At 41.6% G+C, this 24,616-nt stretch overlaps 1 protein-coding gene across 2 annotated transcripts in view; it reads right to left on the reverse strand.

The window, feature by feature from the left end:
• Positions 1-24,302, reverse strand: part of sema3d (sema domain, immunoglobulin domain (Ig), short basic domain, secreted, (semaphorin) 3D) — a 47,338-nt gene extending 23,036 nt beyond the window's left edge. The window contains exons 1-13 of one of the 2 annotated variants that reach the window (XM_026310569.1): positions 24,103-24,302; positions 18,874-19,058; positions 17,043-17,296; positions 11,088-11,248; positions 9,298-9,360; positions 9,075-9,194; positions 8,887-8,980; positions 8,332-8,460; positions 4,060-4,196; positions 1,839-1,953; positions 1,153-1,222; positions 929-1,073; positions 188-410 (exon numbers count right to left, since the gene is read on the reverse strand). In XM_026310569.1, the coding sequence (XP_026166354.1) occupies positions 188-410; positions 929-1,073; positions 1,153-1,222; positions 1,839-1,953; positions 4,060-4,196; positions 8,332-8,460; positions 8,887-8,980; positions 9,075-9,194; positions 9,298-9,360; positions 11,088-11,248; positions 17,043-17,280 (1,495 nt within the window). In that variant the 5' untranslated portion in view covers positions 17,281-17,296; positions 18,874-19,058; positions 24,103-24,302. The remainder of the gene's footprint in view (positions 1-187; positions 411-928; positions 1,074-1,152; positions 1,223-1,838; positions 1,954-4,059; positions 4,197-8,331; positions 8,461-8,886; positions 8,981-9,074; positions 9,195-9,297; positions 9,361-11,087; positions 11,249-17,042; positions 17,297-18,873; positions 19,059-24,102) is intronic. The other variant, XM_026310568.1, reaches the window with a different exon arrangement.
• Between the last annotated feature and the right edge of the window lie 314 nt (positions 24,303-24,616).

Here is a 24,616-nt window from a genome sequence, read left to right on the forward strand (position 1 = left end):
AGTGAGTCACTGAAACCTCAGACAGGATCCTGGACCCAAGTTTAACTTTATGATTAATTTTTCCAAAAAATATGAACATAACAGAATCAGCTAAATTTAAACAGTGACCTACTGCCCTCTGTCAGTCATTTACAGTATTTCAACAGGCACAGTGTTGTGTGTGTGTGTGTGTGTGTGTGTGTCTCACCTGTTCCCAGAAACATGACCTCATACTGCCCATCCTCTGCTAAAACTCTGTCCACCACAATCTGAGTCAGGGTGTAGTCCACTTGGACATGGGTGAACACAGGCCGCCCAGTCACAGGGTAGACCGAGTGATACATCAGAGGGTGGAATCGAATGAAACTGACCACTTCATCTGGGAAGTCTTTGGTGATCTTGATCCTTGGATCATATGTCTTGCTGGGACACTAAGGGAGAGAAAAAACAAACTGATCTAATTAAACATTTTGTCACTAGTTGTTTTTACTATGTTCCTTTTCAGCATAAACTCTCCTCTATTTCTCAACAATTTACTGGTGCATGTCTCCCTCTGCTGGGAAAATGAAGAACTGCAGGAACCAAAGCACATCTGGAACATCTGTGTCACTCATTTCCTCTTTGTGTAATACTGCAGCTTGCAGCTGAACCTTACGGAGCCATGTATCTCTATCACCCCATTATTAGCTTTTAAACCAAACTAAAACAAGAATCGGATTAACGTGTCAAGCAACTTCAGGTGATGTCACACATCATTAGCTGCATGTGCAGATGTGAGCATGCTTCTACAGCATTTTGAACACATCACCCTTGAACATACCAAAGCCAACTCCTAAATTAGGCTTTGTTTATTATTTTATAATTAGCAAGACAGCTGAAGATTTTAATGTGTGGGAAAAAAAACAGGGTTGAGACTTCTTTCCTCTACAGCCTTCTGTGGGCAACCCACCGTTCCAGGACGTGGATACGGTATCTTCCCCTCATATTCCACCCATCGGTGGTCGGGCCCCTCCTTGTGGGCATATGGTCCGTTAAACACAGTCCTTATGTCTGCCATGCTGTACACACACACTGCTGAGCCACGGAAAATCGAGCTGTGAGGCAAGTGAAAAAAAGAGACAAGGTTGAAGATACAAAAAAAAGTTTGGATAATGTGATGAACCCTGAACTTACCTGGAGGTGGTGAAGACTGCATACACTATGGGGTTTTTGGCATCTCTGGTAGGAAGCAGAAAGATGTCCTCTATAAACAAGAAACAAATGAGAGTTAAACATGTCATTTCTTTTCTTACAGTAATCTCCACAGAACAAAAGCTGCAACTATTCATCCATCCATTATCTATACCCGCTTACTCCTTAACTAGGGTCACGGGGATCTGCTGGAGCCTATCCCAGCTCTCTTTCAGGTGGAAGGCAGGGGTACACCCTGGACAGGTCACCAGTCCATCGCAGGGCCACATATAGACACACAAAGACAAACAACCTCACATTCACACTCACTCCTATGGGCAATTTAGAGTCACCAATCAACCTAACATGCATGTTTTTGGACTGTGGGAGGAAACCCACGCAAGCACAGGGAACACATGTAAACTCCACACAGAAAGGCCGTGTTGTAAACCCAGGACCTTCCTGCTGTGAGGCAACAGTGCTAACCACTCATCCACCATGCTGCCCGGCAAGCTGCAACTAGAATGATATTTTCCTTGTTTATTGTATTTGGAGCAGCTTCTACAGAATATAACAGTAGAATGATCCACTGCTGCTACACTTACAAATTCAGTCACTTCAGACTCTCTGAAGGTAGTTTTTCAAAGATATAATCCAGTTTTGGTCCTTTTCTTCTCACAGTTACTTACGGAGCTCATCAAAGTGTGTGTCCACTCCATCGGGTCCAGGGAAGGAACAAACAAGCCTGGCTTTGAGGAAGGTGGTCCATTTATTTGTCAGACTCCTCAAACCTCCCATGTCATTCTGAAACACAACCACAGACACTGATACAAAACCAACCAACCAAAAGACAACCACAGTTAATAATATAGACTCCAATCTGACTGAGATCTACACACATTGACTTACCCACAGAGATGGCACAGAGAGTTGCTGCCTGACTCAGATTTCCTTTGCACTAATTAGGAAAATAAACAGGTGAACCACATGCCTCTAGCGTGTATCTGCTTATTTGACTAGCACAAAGGAGACCTTCTTGTTAGTATAAAGACAGTCTGGAGTAAAAGGAGGGGATAAGGAGGGAAAAGTGAGAGAGAACCATGAAAGTGTAGTCAGTAGTTGGAGGGGAGTAATAAACTCAATTGCTGATTAATAATGCAGCTCTTTTTCTTAGCATATGAAATGCTGTTGTAAGAAACAACCTTTGATTAAACTATGGGTAAGAGCATTCAAGTTCACCTCTTTGTAATGCATAGAAAAGATAACATCAAAGATGATAACATTAAACGTGGCTGGTAACTAAGCATATTGAAAAAAGGTTCAACACAAAAACACACTTGTGCTTAGGAGACCAAAAAAATGTAAGCACTTCATCAGGATATTTCACAATGGTGATAATCTTCAAAGAAGATTGAAGTGAAGTGCTCTCCTTTTACATGCATGGAAAAAAACACTTACAGATAATGAACGTGAGGAAAAATGCAAAGACCAGGAGAGAGCAATAGCTAAGAGTGAAAGAAAAAGAGGGCTGTGATCCAGCGGAATCTCCACCCAGTTTGCCTTACAGCTTACTCTTAAGTCATAAACACACTGAAAGCTTTTCTCTAAGAATGTCGCAATGGACCTCCACATACTAATAGGAAAATGTTGTGTGGCCTAGTCCCATCTGGAACGACTAAGAGCAGACTGTATGGTATACAAAACATTCCCAATCACAAATCTATCCTGCTTCTGTCATTAGTCTGATATGCAGTGCCCATTCAGTTGTTTTGACGTGCTGTCAGAGACTGATGAATGACGACCTCTACCCCGTGCTGCAACAGACTAAATCATCTCACTGTAATGCAAAAGCAGTTGCCAAATGAATGTAATGTAATGTCACAGTGCATACTTCAGTGAACTGAAGACTTACTTAATCAGCTATTATTATTGCAGTTACCCACATCAACACATATGTAGCAGTCAGTGGTCACTGCTGCCTTCAATTTGCTCCTGTTCAATCTGCTCCTACAATGACATCTTAACCCTGATCACCTAAGGTTTTCAAAAAGATATTCACTATTAAAAAATGAGATACCCAAAAGTTGTGTGTATTAAAAAAAAAAAAGATTACACACATTAAACTGGTCAGCTTTATTACATTATTGTCCTTTCTGTATGTCTTTAATGTTTTCACTACACAGAGCAGGTCACAGTATAATAGAAACTGAAATGGGTGGCATTATGTCAATTCCATTTATTTATTTACTTATACTTCTATTTGTGTTTCTCTGCTCCAACTGTCTCCTCTTTGCTGTGTGTGAGAAACTTGGATAAGCCATGCCCTGAGTAGAGACAGCAGAGAGTAATGGTCATGGCGTTGGACAGTGAGCACATCTAAGACATGCCTGTTTTGTGCCTTTCTTTTTAGGGGCCTGGGGCAACACTGAGGTTTCAACTCTATCGATGTCATGGACAAAATAGGCAGCAGCATTTTGAATGTCCTGCCGGCAGAGCACAAAGAGGGTAGGGCCATGATTTACTGACCCTGGCAGCAGCACCCCACAACTCTTTCAGATGTCTATGAAAGAAAAATGATTCAGCAAGGTCTCATGGGGCACATAAAACACTTTTGTAGTGGCCGACACAAAGATCCTTATCCAATCAGATCACTTTAGGAGTCATATGAAGAGTCTTGTACTCTCACGCTCTTTCTCTCCTACATCCCACTACATCACCAACCCTGGGTCGATCTTCCAAACACTATTTCTCTCACTTCCAAGTAAGTGTTGACATCTTTGAATGTCCGGTGTCCTAACTGAGACTTTCTTTCTTCTATCCTCTTCTTTCTTTCTTACCTGTTCACCAATCTTTTATATCCTCACCCCTATATAGCCCTCACTTCGATTCCACTCTTGTGTAATATCTCACCTTGCACACACGAGCCACTCGGGATAGGATGCTCTTGTCATTGCCTTCCCATGACACCTCACGGAAGAAAAAGTATATTTTATCATCATCTGGGTTGTAGGTGTCTGCAATGGGATGAGCAGATATAAACTTGGCCTCTGAAGACACAGTGAGAAAAGAGACAGAAGGGGAGACTGTTAAAGTGCATCAGGTAATAGCTTGGTACATGCATTACTGTGACATTCAGGAAACTAGATTTCCTGTCCCGTGGTCTTATTGTGAAGGGACAACGGGAAATGTCTGGGCTGAAATAGCTGAGCTTTGTATGACTACTGATGTGTGTCACCTGTGGACTTGTAGTTAAATAGCAGGGATCGTGCTGACACAAGTCGCCGGGTTGTCTGCTTACCATACCCACAGTCGGAGGATTGTAACTTCGGAGTTATGGTTCCTGTATTCTTGGCCGCTGGAAGGATCGGAGGAATCTCCAGGTCACGGCAAGTTTTGTTCTAACTATTATTGACTATTGGAAGCTGCTCAAGAGGAGTCAGTCTTCATTCCTGTACAGAGGAATCCGCGAGGTGGAATTAGACTCGACGAGGGGGACGCTTTTTCTAATTCAGAGTATTGTATATCACGATCTGCAGTGGACTGTCTCTCATCTCTCTCGAGGAGCGAGGGAGACAAGATGTACGCGCTGTGATCTCCGCTCACCAGGAGTTCCAGGTGCTTCTAACTGTCGAATTGAGACATTCCTCCCTTTTGACCTTAGTTCTTGTTTTGTTCCTATTTTTCAAGTATCTTGGCTACCGGGACCTCTGACTGACCACAGGGGGAAAGTCTTCCGTCAGATATAAACATAGTGGAGGGCAGCTGCTTCAATCACACTCCCTACCAAATTGATCATGTTGTTGACAGCGCTGTAACCTCACTGCGTGAAACGCTTGATTCTGTAGCCCCTCTGAAAAAGAAGTTAGTGAATCAGAGAAGACTAGCCCCATGGTATACTTTACATATTTGTACCTTAAAGCAGGCATCACGAAGGCTGGAAAGGAAGTGGCATTCCAGAAATTTAGAGGAAATTTTTCTAGCCTGGAAAAACAGTCTACAAACACATAAAAAAGCTCTCCGTAAAGCCAGAACTGCATACTATTCATCACTAATCGAGGAAAATAAGAACAATCCCAGGTTTCTTTTCAGCACTGTAGCCAGGCTGACAAAAAGTCACAGCTCCGTTGAGCCCAGTGTTCCCTTAGCTCTCAGCAGTGATGAATTTATGAGTTTCTTTACAAATAAAATCACAACTATTAGAGATAAAATTCAGCAGATGCTTCCTATACCTGCAATAAATGAATCTTCTACTACAGTAGCTCTTGAATCATCTGTAGGACCTCAGTTATGTTTAGACTGCTTCTCTCCCATAGATCTCTCTGAATTTACATCAGTAGTTGCTTCATCGAAATCATCAACGTGTCTCTTAGACCCCATCCCGACTAGACTGTTTAAAGGCACCCTGCCATTAATGAACTCATCTTTATTGGACTTGGTAAATTTATCTCTAGTATCAGGCTACGTACCACAGGCCTTTAAGACTGCAGTAATCAAACCTTTACTCAAAAAGCCTAGTCTTGATCCAGGAGTCTTGGCTAATTATAGACCAATATCCAACCTGCCATTTATTTCTAAAATCCTAGAAAAAGCTGTTGCTAAGCAGCTATCAGACCACTTACACAGGAATGAACTATTTGAAGATTTCCAATCAGGATTTAGAGCACATCATAGTACAGAAACAGCACTGTTGAAAGTTACCAACGATCTTCTCTTAGCCTCAGATAATGGACTTGTTTCGATACTTGTCCTCCTAGACCTTAGTGCAGTATTCGACACCATTGACCACAACATCTTATTACAGAGACTGGAGCATGTGATTGGTATCAGAGGAACAGCATTAAAGTGATTCCAATCCTATTTATCGGACAGATTCCAGTTTGTTCATGTCCATGATGAACCTTCCACACGAACAAAAGTTAGTTATGGAGTTCCACAAGGCTCTGTGCTAGGACCGATTCTGTTCACCCTGTACATGCTTCCTTTAGGATATGTCATTAGGAAGCACTCTATTAATTACCACTGCTATGCAGATGACACTCAGTTATATCTATCTATTAAACCTGTTAACACAAACCAGTTAACCAGACTTCAAGCCTGTCTAACTGACATAAAGGCCTGGATGACCAGTAACTTTTTACTTTTAAACTCGGAGAAAACAGAAGTCATTATATTCATATTATAAGGACATGTCCTTTAACTCACACATAAAACAAATCTCTAGAACTGCATTCTTTCACCTGGACCTGGACCCATCTCCTTTGGTCATCCATCTCTCCCTGATTTCTGTTAACTTGTGTTCCAATAAACTCATATTCTACTTTTATGCTCGAGTTCTGGGGGTTTTGTGTTGATGGGGTCGTGATCCATACAAACCTTAGCTAAAAGCATGACAATTACAGTCTTGAAGTGGCATAAATTGTACATTTAGCACACGTTTATTTTCAGCCCAGCTGTATTTTTACAGCGAGCTCTGATCTATTGCCATTTCTATTTACTAAGCTAATTCTTGGGCTGCACATAAATCTTCTGATGGCCACGCAGTTTGCTCCATGGACTAATACAGTGATAGCCACAATATTTAAGTTACACTTAAGCACTTTTGTTTATGTTTTGTTTTCAGCCTGTCTGGCAAGTATCTGTTATGCAGCAATATGGGATAGAAACCATCCTTCAGCTGAAACACACAGGTTTGAACATCGACCCTAATCATGAATTCTCAGTGTTTGACAGAGTATTAACATTCACTACATGTAACAATTACAAGTATTGTGCATTTAAAAACTTCATTTTAAAACAGCATGAATTGATTCTATTTGCCACCTGTGGCAGTGGGAAATGTTGTAAACACAACATCATTTCCCACCTTATGAAGTTCAACATGTTAGTAAACAGATGCCTATTTATTCAACGACACCCAAAATAACATTAATGTTTACTTGGAGTTGTGAAACTAATAACCACTCTCCTCTTAACTTTTCACATCTCCAAAAACTCTTAGAGAAATTTCCAGCTCTTAGGATGCAAAATAGTCCAACATGTTGAGCAGTTAGTTGTTAACTTCATCTGTCCACTTGGTAAGGAGAGGTTCTGAGCTAATGAAAAGAATAAAGGTGCAGCAAACACACTTATGAAGAGATGAGGGGAACTGCAGGTGATCATTTTATGTTGACTTCCATAAATAAAAACTGATTACTGTAACGTATCACACTATGCACTATATTTATATCTATAATATAAATAGTAAAAGTACAGTGCTCTGAATTTAATATTAAGAGTATCTTGCTATCTTTCTGAACTCATATGTGAATTGTTAATCAAATACCAGTAAGTTATACTTTGTTGTTTCTGCATGTTGGACAGTATAACAGAAAGTACTTAAAGAAAGAACCAAATATGTGATGTAGGACATGGCAGTGAGGAAAAACAGAGAACAGCATGTTGCCATCAGTGATTTAGAGGGGAACTAATCCAAAAGCTTAAGTGTTGCAGTGACATTACATCAACATTAGATCAATCCCTGGAAGCTGAGCCAAACACAGGAGGGTGATCCCCAACTGTCACAGCACAATGTTTAACTCCTAACACACTTGACAGAGGGTCACTGTTAGACCTGCAGCACCAGGAAGAGGTTCCACGGGCTCACAGGAACAAAAACACTGCAAGAAATAAGAATCTTTCTCTCTGCATGCCCAGAGGGAGAGAGACATAATTGTTCTAAACATCTCTGTAGTTGTGAAATGTGGAGACCATGTGTAAGGATTTAGATCCTGATGACAACTGCTGATATACGACAACCCATCAATGACTAGAAAACACTTGAGACTCGAAATGTATACAGACAGAAAAAAACCCCTCATTAGTGATGACTATGCATGTCTGTGTGTGTGTGTGTGTGTGTGCGCGTGTGTGCGTGTGTGTGTGCGTGTGTGTGTGTGTGTGTGACTAAGATCGTGAACTTTGTGGCACACTGTAAATTCCCCTGTAGGTGTGGTCCCACTTCAGCATTCATATAAAAATTCCAGCAAAAATGAATAAGTGTGCTGTTTCCTCTGTGCTGGAATGTCAATAACCATCCTCACAGACAAAGAGTTTCTTTGAATCGGCAGAGAGCCTGGAAGTCTGAAGAAAAAGCAGTAACAGTTCTGAGTGCACTTAGCGTGTTAATGTGGAGCATGTTTGTACCATTGATCCAGTAGTCTTCAGAAATATCTGTGCGTATGTAGTGCTGATCAGGTGGAGGGCCAAGGGAGCGTGTGAAAGTTGTGTCTTTGCCCAGGAAGTCTGAGGATGTTCCCACATACAAGTACTGATCTGGATCAATTAGAGAACAGGTCCATCAGCACAAGATATAAGCACATGAAGTACTTTATTGCATATTATCACCTTGCAGTTCTTAGTTTAGTTAGTTTTACAATGCATAACAAAAAACAGATGTGATAATTCCTATAATTGTTTTTTTCTTTGTTGTGTATGGGTTCACTGAACCCAAATGTAGACTGAGAAGCCTTCAAGAAACAAACCATGAGGCTCAAACACACTTGTTTACAATTGTCTGTCAAATAATGTTGTTGCTGCCTGATAAATATCTGCCTCTTTCTGAGAAACTTTGGAGAAAAGTGCTGGGAAAACAGATGCAAATTTCCTCAAACAACTAAGTGGAGATTTAAAGAGAACTGTAATTTATTCCTGGTAATATGATGCTGCGCAGCAATACAGTTCTGTTATGGTTCATGCTACCTGTGAGGACCGACGTGAATGGCTGCATTGGATCAAAAGGACATTTCAACCTGCCCGACTCCATTGTACTAGGCAGCAAATGGAACACACCATCCTGTGAGACAAAAAGGAAGATATGATTAAACTTTCCAAAATGTGAATCCAACTCCTGAAGTTCTACCTACTGTAAGTTCTTATATGCACCTCACCTCTGTGCGCCCAGTGATTTCAATGAAAGCACAGCTGGGGTAGAAGGCCCCCGTCCCACAGGCATAGACGTGTGTTTGATTGTAGATGTGCAGCACCCTGACAAAGTTTGCACACTCCAACTAGGACACGTAGTGACAGAAAACAAGCAAATATTAACTATAATGAAACACTTACAGCTCCGGATTTACAGATTTAGAATCCCTATAATTTTTCTGTACTTACATATGCCTTTTTGCCCGCTAGTTTGCACATTTCCACTCTGTCCCAGGGAGCTGACCAGTGAATCTGATTTGAAATAAAACATATTGGTATAATAAGAAACATAATGGATCCTGTATATCTGTTTAAGCCAGTAAGTGTGAATTAATATCATGTATTCAAGGTGAAAAGTGCTCAGAACACAAGAGCTAGATTACTTACAATTTCTGACAGAAGCACAATACTACTGTTTCAGTGAATCTACGTTGGTTACTTACACATTTTACAGTAGGCTATTTTGATTTAATGAATCACTTTAAAAGGTTACCGCCTCTCGCTCTTTATGGCTAAAAATTTGCTGCTGGGCCCCTAAGTCAAACTAAAGGAGGAGTTTATTGCTTTATTTTTGTTGTACAATCATTAGCACCACTCAGTTCTGGTGGAGGTGATAGGAGGAACATATAATATCAGCATCCCTTCAGTGTGCCCCCCACCATGCTCACACAGGCTTATGTGTTGTTACCTCTCCACAATTCTACCAAGGCGAGCTTCCTCCAAACTAATTCATGGGTCGACAGAGCCCAGACATGCATGCAAGAACACAGGCACAAATATCAAAACATCTCATGATTCAAAATCATTGCATGCCACTGAGGAATTTGTACAGAAAACCAGTGTTACAGTGTGTTGACTGAGTACACAGTGGCCTTTGAGGTCTTAAACTAGTTTCTGAACCCAGAGTGGCCTAGTTTTGACACAGCACATGGGGATATTTAAAAGACAAAAAAGTTTACATTACAGAAAGTCAAGGTAGCAACAACTTGAATGCTTGCTACCAGAACATAAGAGTGTGTTTTATTGCCTGAGGGTCCCATTCCAGGTATGCCTGATTAACTGACAAAAAGTTTGTATCTGTAGGTCATATTCACTGTCAAGGGCTAGTCCCAGAAGACTCACAGAATTTGACTTAAGTGCATATCTCCCTGCCATCAGTATCAATGACCAAGGAGGCAGGGCTTTGAGAGGAGGACTAAGAGTTAAAACAACCAGATAATGATCAAATAAATACACTCGTCCTCCCACTTGCTGATCAATCTCAGCTGCATAAACACAGACTCAAATCTACAAACTTTAACATATGGCATCCATCTTAATGCATTTGTGTGTTTGTGTTAATGTGTAAGCGTGAGTGCGCGTACCATGTAAATGTGTATTTATTTTATATATCAAATTGTGTGAGTGTGTGTGTGTGTGTGGGTGTGTGTGTGTGTGTGTATGCCCTCTGACATGCTGAGCCCAAACTCATCGGGCAGACAGTTTCAGACTGAAAGGTATTCATCTCTAAAACACTACACGGCTGAGTGCGTTTCAGCTTGGCAACAAAGCAATGGAAAAATAAAGCCTTACTTGACCCCACTCACTGACAAGACAGGTGTAAATGTCATAAGCTGAAGCAAACTGATGTCTCTATAATAATGAGCATTAATAACAGAAAAATAACAAAGTGATCAAGATGTCTCAGGTGACTCCCAACATGAGTTTACGTGTCGGGGGAGTGGGTCAGTAACTGTGTGGAGGCGATACTCCATCTCCTGTTCTAACTTGAATTTCTTCCAGCACTATCCCTCTGTCAGAGGGTGAGGGGCCTCTTAAAACTGCTGTAAACATTTCAAAGTCTACATTCTCAACATCTCAAGTATAAAAAAATAGCCTGGATAGCTACAAATCCAAAAGCTGCTCATTATTTATTGCACTAAGTGGATTCTTAGCCTGGATTATTCTGTGTCCTCTAATCTACACATCATGTTCTGTACCTTTCTGGGAGCTCTGGCTAAATTATCAGGGTCAAGCAAGTAGATGTGATCCCGAGCTCCCAAAAGAAGACGACTTCTCTCCTCATCCAACAGGAGAGAGTGGGAGTGGAGGCCATCAGCGGGGCCCAGAAACACAGACACGCTGCCGGCTTGCACCAGTTCTTGCACAGGAAGACAGACAAACATAGACAAACAATGAGATAGAAAAGCTTTAACAGTGTAAAAAAGCATCATCCAGCATCAAATTAAACTGTTGGAAAAAAATATTTCAGCAGGAGTAAGATGTCAAGCGAAACATTTTCTCTTAACCAAAATCTCAAAGCAAAGCACTGAGTTTCCTTTTCTAGAGAAAAACATGTCTTGGCTTGTCAAGGAACTGCCTAATCTTCTCTGGTTCACATTCTTGCAAAGAAGAGAGACAGCAGCAAACAGCACTTTGCTTAAGTGGATGTATATTATAAGATATCTCAAAGGTATTTCATTAACTATCAAGATATCTCTCAGGTCACTCAGCTGTTCAAAATAAACTGGTGGTTTATTTATTTTAAAACTGTTTCTCTACCTGAACCTCCCCAACTGGACCGCATTAGCAAGATGACAGACATGTCCATAAATATGAGCTGTGGCAGTAGCATATGACTGCCATGGGTAATGTGAGGTTAGATCATGATGAGAGCATGTAGAATACCTGTTGCTCTCCATTAGCTGATGACAGAGGTTGCTGTTGTGGTGATAGCATTCTAAATACACTGGATAGATAGTGTTCATAGTGAATATAAGATGTGTTTCAGTTTGTAAAGGCTGTTTCACCAGTTTCCCAGCATTTTCTGAGCGCTGACTACTGACAACATCCTCAGCTCAGCACTGTGCCATTCAGCTCCTTGATCTGAGGAAATCTCTTCTATCCCTGCGCTTTCTTCAGTGCACCACTATAGCAACATGCCTTGAATAAATACAGGCTCATTGTGGGGGGGGGGGGGGGGGGGGGGTCCTGTGGGAGTCACTCTGAAAGGATTGACATTGTGATTACCCTCTTGGTGTGAAGGATCGGAGAGGTTACCAACCTTCAATATTTGAACATCTAGGACCCCACCACCACCACACAACCCTACTTAAACCTCCTCCTATACTCAACCTCACATGCACTGTAGCCTCACATGCTCATATCTTTCACCCCACACACATACATCATATTCACAGCAGGTTAAACCTCAAAGAGAGATTAGGCCTTTGGACAACACTAATCTGTTCTGTAAACACACAGCACTATGAGCCCATTGAAACAGCTTGCTCCACTCCTTTCTCCAAAGAAGAGAGCCCCCAGCCCCTCAACATTTGATTCCCCTGGTGGTTTAAGTAACACATCACCAAGCTGACGTGTCACCAGAAGATTTGGGCTCTGCTGATAAACCAGATCCATCCATCCATCCATCCATTTTCTATACCCGCTTTTCCTGAATCAGGGTAACGGGTATGTGCTGGAGCCTATCCCAGCTCTCTCTCGAGTGGAAGTGCAGGGGTACACACTGGACAGGTCACCAGTCCATTGCAGTAAACCAGATCTGAGGTCTATAATACTATAACGTCTGATATCCTACAAGTGTAGACACCCTATCTCATGATAAATAAGGCATCAAAATGAGAGGATGGGCATGTGAATCGTCCATTTGTGCTGGATTTGCATCACGTTGATCAAAAGAGCTGCTGATCACTGTACACTGCATTTAAGACAGTTGAAATGAGGCCACTGTTTTTATGTTACATGACCGCAGCCTCAAACTGCCATTTATATGGAGTGTGGGATGTTCTGTCCATAGCTTCAGAATATAAACAGTAACGGCACAGTCAGTATCAAATGTTAGGTCAGTGCTGATGAGAAGCTAATGCAAATGTGCCAAATATGGTAAATGACTAATAAATTGCAATTTTTGAGTAACAGGCTAAAAGTAGAGGAAACATGTGGTGTAACTTTATCCTTGTGGTCACACATTAAGAACAAAAACATAACAATCTGAATGTGCATCCTATTATAAATCATGGCCAGATGATTTTAGTTTTCGTCTGGCTGAAGGCCACGTTGTCTATGTTGTGACTGTAGTTGAAAGATGAACTTGTGCCTGAAACTATGTTTTTCAGAGTTTGGTTCACACTTCTGGAGTAGAAGGCAGATGTTTTGGAAGCTTTCACTCAATCCTGGATGATTTTACTTTGATCGTTTCACTTTCACAGGCGGGTGATGTCATGTGATATAATGTTTGAATCACTGCTGAGTGGTGTTGCTGTTTAAGAGTGCACTCTGATGTGATGATGACAAGATGTGTGCGTGATGTGTGCAAAGGGTTGGAGGTGATTATGCTATGGATAGATTCTTCTTTGCTTCAGTCATTCTGACGGAGGAAGCCAAATATGAACTTTCTTCACCTTCTTTTCCTTTCGGCTGCTCCCTTCAGGGGTCGCCACAGCGAATCATCTGCCTCCATTTAACCCTATCCTCTGTATCCTCCTCACCCACACCAACTATCCTCATGTCCTCCTTCACTACATCCAAGAACCTCCTCTTTGGTCTTTCTCTATGTCTCCTTCCTAGAAGCTCTAACCTCAGCATCCTTTTACCAATGTATTCACTGTCCCTCCTCTGAACATGTCCAAACCATCCCATTCTGGCTTCCCTGGCTTTTTCTCCAAAACATCTAACATGAGCTGTCCCTCTGATGTACTCATTCCTGATCCTATCCATCCTCATCACTCACAGAGAAAACCTCAACATCTTCAGCTCTGCTACCTCCAGCTCTGCCTCCTGTCTTTGTCTCAGTGCCACTGTCTCTAAACCAGACAACATTGCTGGTCTCACCGCTGTCTTGTACACCTTTCCTTTCAATTCTTGCTGACACTCTTTTGTCACACATCACACCTGACACTTTCCTACACTCATTCCAACCTGCTTGCATAGGTCTCTTCACCTCTTTTCCACACTGTCCGTTGCTCTGGACTGTTGACCCTAGGTACTTGAACTCCTCCACCTTCTTCACCTCTACTCCCTCTAACCTCACCATTCTACTTGAGTCCCTCTCATTTACACATATGTACTCTGGTTTACTGTGGCTAACCTTCACTCCTCTCCTGTCCAGAGCAAACTTCCACCTCTAGATTTTCCTCCACCTGCTCTCACTACTAATGATAATGTCATCTGCAAACATCATGGTCCATGGAGATTCCTGTCTAACCTCATCTGTCATCCTGTCCATCACCACAGCAAACAAGAAGAGGCTCACCTGTCCTGCACCACTCGAACATACTTCTCTGCCACTCCAAACTTCCTCATACAAAACCACAGCTCCTCTCTCGGCACCCTGTCATACGCTTTTTCCAAATCTACAAAAATACAATACAGGCAGCTGCTTCTGGCCTTCTCTGTACTTCTCCATCAGCATTCTCAAAGCAAATATTGCATCTGTGGTACTCTTTCTTGGCATGAAAACAGACTGCTGCTCACAAATGCTCACTTCTGACCTCAGCCTAGCCTCCACTACCCTTTCCCATAACTTCATTGTGTGAGCTTTATTCCTCTGTAGTTTCCACAACTCTGCATGTCTCCCTTGTTCTTAAAGATGGGCACCAGTACACTTCTCCTCCATTCCTCAGGCATCCTCTCACTCTCCAAATCTTGTTAAGTAGCCCAGTCAAAAACTCTACTCCCACCTCTCCTAAACACTTCCATACCTCCACAGGTATGTCGTCAGGACCAACTGCCTTTCATTCTTCATCCTCTTCAACGCCTTCATCACTTCATCCTTACTGAGCTTTGCAACTTCCTGCTATTTCCACCAGAGTCATCCTACACACCACCATCCTATGCTGTCTGGCTACAATCTCCCCAACCACTATTTTGCAGTCACTGATCTCTTTCAGGTTGAAACATTTGCAACAGATGTAATCAACCTGTGTGCTCCTGCCTCCACTCTTATGTCACCATATGCTCCTCCCTTTTCAGGAAAAATGTGTTCACTAAAGCCATTTCCATCCTTTTTGCAAAGTCTACCACCATCTGTCCTTCTGCATTCCTGTCCTGCATACCAAACTTACCAATCACTTCCTCGTCACCTCTGTTTCCCTCACCAACATGTCAACTGAAGACTGCCGCAATCACCTTCTCTTCTAACTCACATCCTACCTGTGTGGCATAACCACTGACAACATTCAACATCACACCTTCAACTTCTAGCTTCAGACTCATCACCCTATCTGACACTCTCTTCACCTCCAGAACATTCCTAGCAAAATCCTCCTTCAGCATAACTCCTACTCTATTCCTCTTTACATCCACACCATGATAAAACAGCTTGAACCCTGCTCCTAATCTATAGGCCTGGCTACCTTTCCACCTGGTTTCCTGAACACAGAAGAAATCCACCTTTCTTCTTTCCATCATATCAGCCAACTCTCTAGTTTGCCCTGACAAAGTCCCTACGTTCAAAGTCCCTACTCTAAGTCCTACACTCCTGCCCTCCTCTTCTCTCTTTGCCCACGAACACACCTTCCTCCTCTCCTTCTTCAACTAACAGTAGTCCAATTTCCACTGGCACCCTGTAAGTCAACAGCACCAGTGGTGGTCATTGTTAACCCGGGCCATGACCGATCTGGTATGGAAGTCATATTTGTGATTTGCTTGTTTGATTTGGCTGAAATTTTACGTCGGATGCCCTTCCTGACAAAACCCTCTGCATTTACCCAGACTTGGGACCGGCACATGAAGACATTGGATTGTGCTCCCCTGTGGTTGCATTATGGACTTTCTTCATCTGCTTTGTTGTTATTCTGAGGTCCAAAGAAAACCACTACATACTGTAATCAAATGGCCTTTCTCTTGAATGAACAGCAATGTGTCGTCACCCAGGCTCATGGTGAATACAAAGCCAAGACATACACTCTAATATGATATTTTTTAAAACATAAGTTGTCTCAAATATCTAGGCGACCATAAATTGCAGCCATATATGAAATAATGAACTACTCTGTTTGATCAACTTGAAATAAGCTAAATACTAGCCTAACTGCTGAGTAAACACCATCCCTAGCAATCGTTATTCCTGCAGCTACTTACAGATATTTATGTTGGACACTAAGGATGGGCATGTGTATCTATTTCCAGCCATACTTGGTTTTGGAAGCCTTTGGCTTTTGCAGACGACAGGGTGAGTTTATGTCTGGGGCACAGTGGGGATTCCATTTTATGGCGCAAGACCTAACTTCATTTGTGTGGTTTCTTGGAGCTGATACATGAGGGATGGAGACTTTGAACTAAAGTTTTCACTGGAGTTCTCTTCTCTCAGGATTTAAGGGGAATAATAATTTAGCCTTCCCTCTGTGGCACAAAGCAAACACAGCTAGTTAACACAAAACTACACAAATGGCTGGAACCAGCTAATACACACAGCAGATTGAACAACAGTCTCCTATTTACCAGGAGCATCAACATAAAAAGTATGTTCTGCATTTGACTTTGACTTAACATACAGGACTGGATGCAACAGCAGTGTATTTTATTGAAACCAAGCATTTGCCATTCTAAATATTCAACAATAAATCAGATTCTGGTTAATGTAATCAGGATTTATGTCGAGGAGAGTGTATTAATCTCTCTTTTTACTTTTCCTGTTGGCTGTGTGCAGAAAGTCCAAAAAGAATTAGAGGCAAATGCAAAGCAAATTTTACAGAGAGGACATGGCTTAGCAAAATTAAAGGGAAAGGGAAATTAACGTCAGCAGAGTATTTCACCTGATTTAGTATTATATTTAGTGCAGCTAGGTGTGAGAACTAAATGCTAAATAAACTCAAATCACCCAAATTTAATTTTGTTTATAGACTCTGCCAAAATCATATGAAAGTATTAAAGTAAATATAAATGTGTAAACACAATAAAATTACTAGACAAATCAATCATATTTTAGTTCTTACCTCTGTGGCTGAGTTTGACTCTGGGGACACGCTGTGTGATGCTTGCTCCAAAAGGGAGGGTGGCCAACAATAACAATTCCACTAATGGGACCCTGAGATTGGATGGTAACTTAGTCCTCTTCCTTTTTCTGTCATAATTGCTGCCAGACATGCAGCAAAATGCCCCAACTTCATTCAGTCTCTGATTACCAGAGTCCCTTTTCTTCATGGTGTGTACAGGGTCCTGTTCCGTTTTCATTCTGTCCTCTGCAAACCTGGAGGGAGCCCGGTGTAAAGAGTCAGGCTTGGGAGGAGCAATCATATGTACATGCATGTGTATGCATGAGAGTGTGTGCAGTCTCATCTAACTTCACACAGGATATGTACACACATTTCTGAAACTATTCAGCTGTTTCACCATGGAGGCCTTCAGGCATCTCCCCTTTCTGTACCCATCTTACATCAGCTGTTGCCTGTCACTGGCTCTCCTTTTGTGTTACCTTTAAATCTGTTTGCCCAAAACAAAGGCTAACAAAACAGTCACATTCTGCTACATTTCCCCCAGCTATGTCTAAGTTTTGCTTTCTCCCCATCTTCTTTTAGCACGGTTAGCTCATTGAACTCTTAACCTAAATGATACTTGCCAATAGTTTTAGCATTGGCTGATGACTCTTTCAACTTCTTTGTGCTGTAAAGAAAAATGGGCCATGTCCAGTCTAGGACTTCACAGCACAGATAGCAGTTCAAAAAAGTGTGTAGTGTGTAGTATTTAAGATTAAACAAAGTGTTATCATTGCTCATTCTAACATTTACACATTAGAAAGATCAAATCTGACAGTGTTTGAATATTTAATTCAAAACTGTTGTGCATTTAAATAAACATGTGGCATGGAGTGGCCGTGATGTTGATTCCCATCACCCTTGTGATCCCAAGATGTACATAGTTATATGTACATACAGGATGTTTTGTAGGACAGGCAACTGACAATACTTGCAGAGAGGATCAACTTTACAATGATACTTGACATTTTTAAAAGAAAGATCCTATGGGCTGCGATGAGAAAGCTCTAGATTTGAAGTGGTAATCAGGTCAATCATATTAGTTGCGTTTTTTTGCCTCATGAAAAGTGTTGAATCATACCAAGCTCTTACTTGGCGAACATTCCTGCACATTCCACATTCAACTAGCTACTAATTAACCAGAGAATCAATAAAAAAATTAATGAATGCATCAAAAGAATGCCTCCCTTCTCAGACCTCTTTGCTGCCTCTGCCTCGTTACTTTCCTACCACCCTTATCTCAGATAACACATATCAGTCTGTCTTGTGACAATATAAGCAGTGGCAGGCTAAATTAATAGGTCAGGCAAACACACTCAGGTATCTCAAATACTGAAACCAAGCATGGTACTTTCAGGTGAAAAATTCAGAGACATAGACAAGATAACATACAATTACCATTTGGGCCAAATATTGTCTATGTAGCACATAGAAAATTATATGACATTTATATTCATGCCTACACACTGCATGATAAAATGTGCAATGGCATGTTAGCAGATACAAGCTGTCAAAGTACAGCTCCTTTGAGTTTCATTATAAGAGAATCAGAGCAGAGTGGCATCCCAGTGCCCCATAGCTTCAAACTGGAGAGGATTAGACTTAAATAAACAGGCTGCTGTTTATTTAAGTTCGCTGGCTGAGGCACCTTCACACCTTCAGGTTTAGAAATACAGATACAAAGCAGTGTATGACTGATGGACAATCAGCAAAGAGACTGAAAATGTATGAAGGTTTCAATCTGTGCAGCCACTGCTAGTGCTGGTGATGGGGCTCATCTTCTCTACAGTACCTTCAGGGGAGCATTGACACGATTTCACCCAAGTGCGTGGTGGTTGTGTAATGTATCTCTCTTCAGCGCCTGAGTGCTCACATCCATCAACAGTACAGGCCTGTCCAGCACCCCTCTAAAAGAATGTCCCCCAAAGAAAAGAAAATTCCTCAAGTGTTGGAAGAGGGACATTAACAATTCTCCATCTGTTGAGAAAAGGACAAGAAAAGACTGACACACACTCAAATAAGGAAGGATATAGATTACCCTGCCACAAAGAGTGAATAGTACAGATGAAAAAAGACAGCGAGGTGAGAAAGAGGAGAAAATGACAGCTTGTGCTATGTGGGTTAAGCTAACACCCCTTTTTCCTGGCGGCTGAGGTCCCTGTTGTCTTTGGCAGCATGGACAGCACACGGTGCAGGGGGTGATGGGAAACAATCTTGATGGTGATGGTGATAGGTTTAAAGCGAGCAGCCAACACTGTCCTGCTGAGTTCTCATCTCAGTGCGACATGCAACATCTTATAGCTGTCACCTCCTCAAAATCTAACAAATACAGTATATAAAGGTGCCATAAAACAACCATTCACCGGCCGTCCTTAAACAACAACACTTCGAAACGTATACGCTATTTAAGAAATTTTTAGTAGCTGAACTTTTAACACTGGAACCGCCAAGAGGTCATCCTGTTTTCGAATTAGACAAGTTATTTGGTCAAGCTTTATTTGTCATTTTAAAAAACAAACAAAAATGAACAACTTAACTTAACCTTTGTAATTACTGACAATGCAGGGGGTAGAAATGATATTGGTGGTTCTGTTGTTAAAAGACAATTAGAAGCTGTCAACAATCATGGGAAAGGGGCAGATGGTGAGCAAGTGTTGTGGCCATGGACATTCTCACACAGAGACCACCCCTAATGAGGCATTTAGCAACACCCAGGTGCACTCTCCACTATTATCAAACCCTTTTATCTCCACAGGACAGAGTGCATTAACGCAGCTATTTGTCTTTATTCCCTGACCACAGGCACTGACCTGGCAGAACAACATAGGTAATAGTTTCTAGCTCTCAAGACATTAAATTGTTTTCCTTGGCAACAGTCAATCATCTGTTTTAGCCCTGCATTTAAGCAAGCATGTAACTCCCCTGTGAATCTGTGTGAGTTCATGTCTTCGCAGGACTGCCACTACACCACACTGTTTTTGCTTTCACTAAACACAAACTATAAAACAGATACAAGGAGCAGTGAATTTTAAAGTTGTTCTGTTAGCTAGAACTCCAGCTATATTTGGCAGACACACCACACTTTAAACACGGACAACTGCCACTGTTTATTTATTTTGCACTGTAAAATACAATGTGTCTTGGAGCAATTACACATTATTTCACTTTCTATAACAAGCAAAACAACTTTCAGAGACATAAGAGTAAAATACCAATGTCAGTACTGTGTACAAATTATATGAATAATATAAACAGTTAACAACACTAACTCTATATACACTTGATGCAGATCTCACACACATCATCCATGTGCCAATGTAAAATTATTCTGGACTCAAAACCTCAGCTTGTATATTATTATAGTCAAGCTTTTTGGGAACTTATAGTTTATAAATAATTTTTTTTCCTGTTGTTGTTTATGCCAGACATAAGTAAACATGTCATGAGTCCCTCTGGGGACTTCCTGCCTGAGGACCTTTAGTTTGTTGTGACTTCCTTTTCTCCTCGCACTGGTCCCCGGCAGCTTTATGTTTGTAATTTGTGTTCATGAGTTTCACCTGTCCCCGTTTTGTCACCTGTGTCTAATCACCATTTGAGTTCTTCCTATTTATACCCTTCGTTTCCTTTGTTCTCTGTCGGAGCATTGGCTGATGTAGAAGTGAGTTGGATCGTGTTGTGTTTCTGCCTGTTTGTTTCGCCGAGTGGCGTTCTAGTTGTTTTGTTTGCCTACCTGCCCGCCGAGTGGCGGAGATTATGTTACATTTGCCTGAACCTGGTAATAAAGAACCAGCTTGTCCTGCACTTGGGTCCTACCTCTCCTCCTTCACACCACACCACCCGCACCTTTTGACAAAACATCAAGGCAGACAGCTGGGATTCATTTTAGATTTTAGCTTACAAACATTACCCCACCTTATCTGACTCTACCACCAATATCACTGCAGCATGCATATCTCCTGGGAAATTACACGAATCACTCCAAAAAATGAATGCAAAATAAATTGCCAAAATATCCCCTTACACACAAAATTAAATCATTCAGACATGGTGAGTGAGACAGATCAGATCAGCTTTGAAGTGGAAAATGCTGCAGTAAATTAGCCCCAAAACAATGAATGAATGCATAGTACAAAACATGTTAGGTAAGGATATCTAATACCTCTCCATGGACTAGAACAAGGATCATTTGATTGATCCTTTGCCATTAGGAAAGTCTGTGTTTTCTCCTAATAGACCCAATAAATCAGATATCTACAGGCTGGCTAATTGCAGAATGCCCCTTCACACAACTCAACCACAATGGAGTCCAAACGGTTCACACCACTAGTAAAATAATTTATGTGCAGGCACATGCAGATATTGTATAATGATCACACTTTGCTCAAAATCTCTATACAGAAAGCCCAGACCCAGACAAGAGGACATTCCTTTAACTTTAAGTTTTGGATGTGGAGAGTCCATCTGCAGGGAACAACGAAAGAAGACGGATAAAATTCCAACCCTGAGGTCCTGTCTATCCACATGTTGTGCCTCCCTGAGCTGTTATCTGAAAACACTGGTAAGAGAATACTATGGGCAGCTACCTGTATGGTAACCAAATACACCAAAGCCACATAATAGTGGTTGTGCTGCCTTTGACGAAGACTCACTTTATGTGTACTGTTGCGCTTAATCCTCCACATTGTCAGTGGAAGATGAAGCCCACAGCCCCTCAGTGCAGCCACATACAGTACAGCTGAGGCAGGGCCAGCTCAGGTATGCGGTCACACCACAGGTGAATAGGAGGTGGGAGAGTGGGGGCAGTCAGTGATACTGGATCTGTGGTCTAACTTTTCTGTGCAGATAAGATGGATACTGGAAAACATAAAGTGTAAACAAAGTCGAGTGGAAACGAGAACAAACCATGTAACCAAGATGGGATTTAGATAAACATGCAGACTGGCCTGTTGATGAGGGACAACAAGCTGAGCAGGGCATGACCTGGGCATGCAACTGTATGAGTGTCTGCATGAATGAACATATGTCTGTAAGTTAATACTATCCTGAGGTACGCAAATGGGAGCAACAGGAACAGGGCATGAAAACAGTGACTGACAGTTGTAAGTGCTCTCAATTGTCTCCTGATGGCCTGAGGATACTGTGGTACACCCATGTATGCTATGCAACAACTCTTCTCAAGAGCATTACTCTCATCTCTAAATGTGAGAAGTAATTCTGTTCTTCCTCCCTGTCCTGAGAAGGCTTTTGTTATGTGGTCCCCACATCACCAGCCTCATTACAGTTCATTACAGATGGGAAAAACAGAAGCTGCAGAGCTGCATGGCAGCCAGGCTGTCTGTGTGCAAGTCATTGGCACCTAGCTGTTGTAGACTCTCTAAACAAGAAAGGATTCTAAAGACATGACCATATATGTGCAAAAGTATGTTTAAATTGCACTTTTCACACAAAACATGAAGAGTTTTGAGAAAGCAGTCTTTCAGTTTTTAGTTTTTCATCACCATCCAGGAAAAAGCCTCTGCATGAACTGCATGGTGCTTTCACGGAGCGCAGGAATGGTGTTGTAGGCCATTCAAAACACAGCTGAATATTGATGCTACAATTGTTAGGGTAAAGTAGGATCAGTCAAGACACGCTATACAGAACAGAAGTGAACTGAGCCACACAGGAGGCTCCGTGTTGGGAAAAGCACAGCATGGCTCTGAATTGATTTATATTGCCTAGTGAATGAAGAACCCACAATCCCTACCAAAACCCCCAAACTTCCTCAATCTATTTCCCCAGTCATAGCAGAGCTCAAACAAAAATGAGATCAGGTCACAGGTTGAGCCAGAAACTGTTGTCACTTATCAAATGTCACCTCCTGATTTCAGCAGCACATCTCTGCGGGTTATATTACCTATGCAGACACACGTAACAACAATTGGACAGTGTTTAAAGGAAAAAAATCAAATTTTCTTTTTATTGGCAGCAGAAATCATTTATTTACCTCAGTCATGCAGATTGAAAGCCCCGAAACACTGCCAAAGAAATCAATATCCACACAACGGCAATCTGCCCCTCTCTCTGCCTCCCTTTAACACTTTCTTTGTCTCAGTCAACCCAAAGCTCTTTGTAGGAAGTTAGATAAACGTTTAGAAGCACAGCAAGCAGAAAGTGGGTCCTTGAGACAAAGAATAATTTGATAACTACCCAACTAATCCACATATCTATTTTTCTTTTCCGTCTGCTGCACAGTAAACCACAGAAATACAGTACACACAGATCCAGTGAGCTCCTTAAGTAAAGCAAGGAGGTTCTCTTCACTTGCATCATGTTTAATGCACTAGATGGAGAGGAAAGGACTAGGCTTTGGCTAGTCACATTCAATTTCAGGGTATTTGGAGCCCTCACACTTGCCCTCCTTTCCTGTCCAAACACTTACTACCAAATTTTGCAATTCCACCACCTTATTGAACAATATAAATATACTTCCACAGATCTCTCAGTGGTGAAAAATAAAATGGGCTATTCCCTCAAATGGCAAGTTTGAACAGATAAATACATGCATTTCTCATTAATGAGGATATTGTCAGTCTAACCATTATAACAAAACAGTTTTCTGAATTTCTTAAAAGTTTTGTCTGTTTAAAGAATGCAGGATGTTCTGCAGCTTAAAGTCAATAGAAGCTGTTGAAAATATGAAATATAAAATTATATAGACACATTAACAGAGTGGAGGGAAGTGCATCAATTCATAAGGAAGCTGTCCACAAACTCTATGGTGTAAAAAAACTTAAAGAATATTAAAGAGAAATAAAACGAAAAGGAGCTGAGAGATGTGTTACTGCCACTTCATATCTACATGGAACAACCTCGATTAGTTGCTATAATTCAACAGAAAGACAATAGCTGGGTATCATGAACTGAAAATAAGTCCAGCTAAAGTTCCAGGTTCTGAATTAACTGCATATGATTTGCATTATGGGTAATATAATTATATTTTATATTATAGGTAATATGGTTATTGCGTGTGTGATCTCACCTGCGCAGCTTCGCCTCCTCTCACATGCAACACGTGCCCAAGCTCCTCAGGAACAGAAACCGAATGAGTGACACTTGCGCAGCCTCGTCCCGACGAAAAGAAAAGGTGGATGGATAAACTGAAAACGTCCCGCAAATATTTCCACTTCCTTCAATTGTAGTTAAACCCACACTGGCGGTCTTGAAGTCCGGGCGCACTCTGCGCGTGTACGTGGGCGCGCGCGTGCGTGTCAGATAGCTGGATTTTTGGTAGCAGCTCGCCCCCAGAAAGACATAAAGTCCCAGTTATGATTCAGCTGCTGGAGGGGAGGGGCCCTCAGCATCTGCAGAGCTGGGACCAGGGCGGTCACTGCTCAGACTTTTAACCAAACCGAGTATGTGGCTTTATTTTATTTTCAGACCTACAGTGACATGAACTGCAGCTGTGTATTAAGTTGTCTTGCAGAAAAACAATATATAGGTGGACCCTTTTTATCAAAATAATAACACAAATGTCATGCAAAAACAGATCAGAA

This window comes from Mastacembelus armatus, chromosome 6, assembly GCF_900324485.2.
Source record: "Mastacembelus armatus chromosome 6, fMasArm1.2, whole genome shotgun sequence".
Taxonomy (NCBI): Eukaryota; Metazoa; Chordata; class Actinopteri; order Synbranchiformes; family Mastacembelidae; genus Mastacembelus; species Mastacembelus armatus.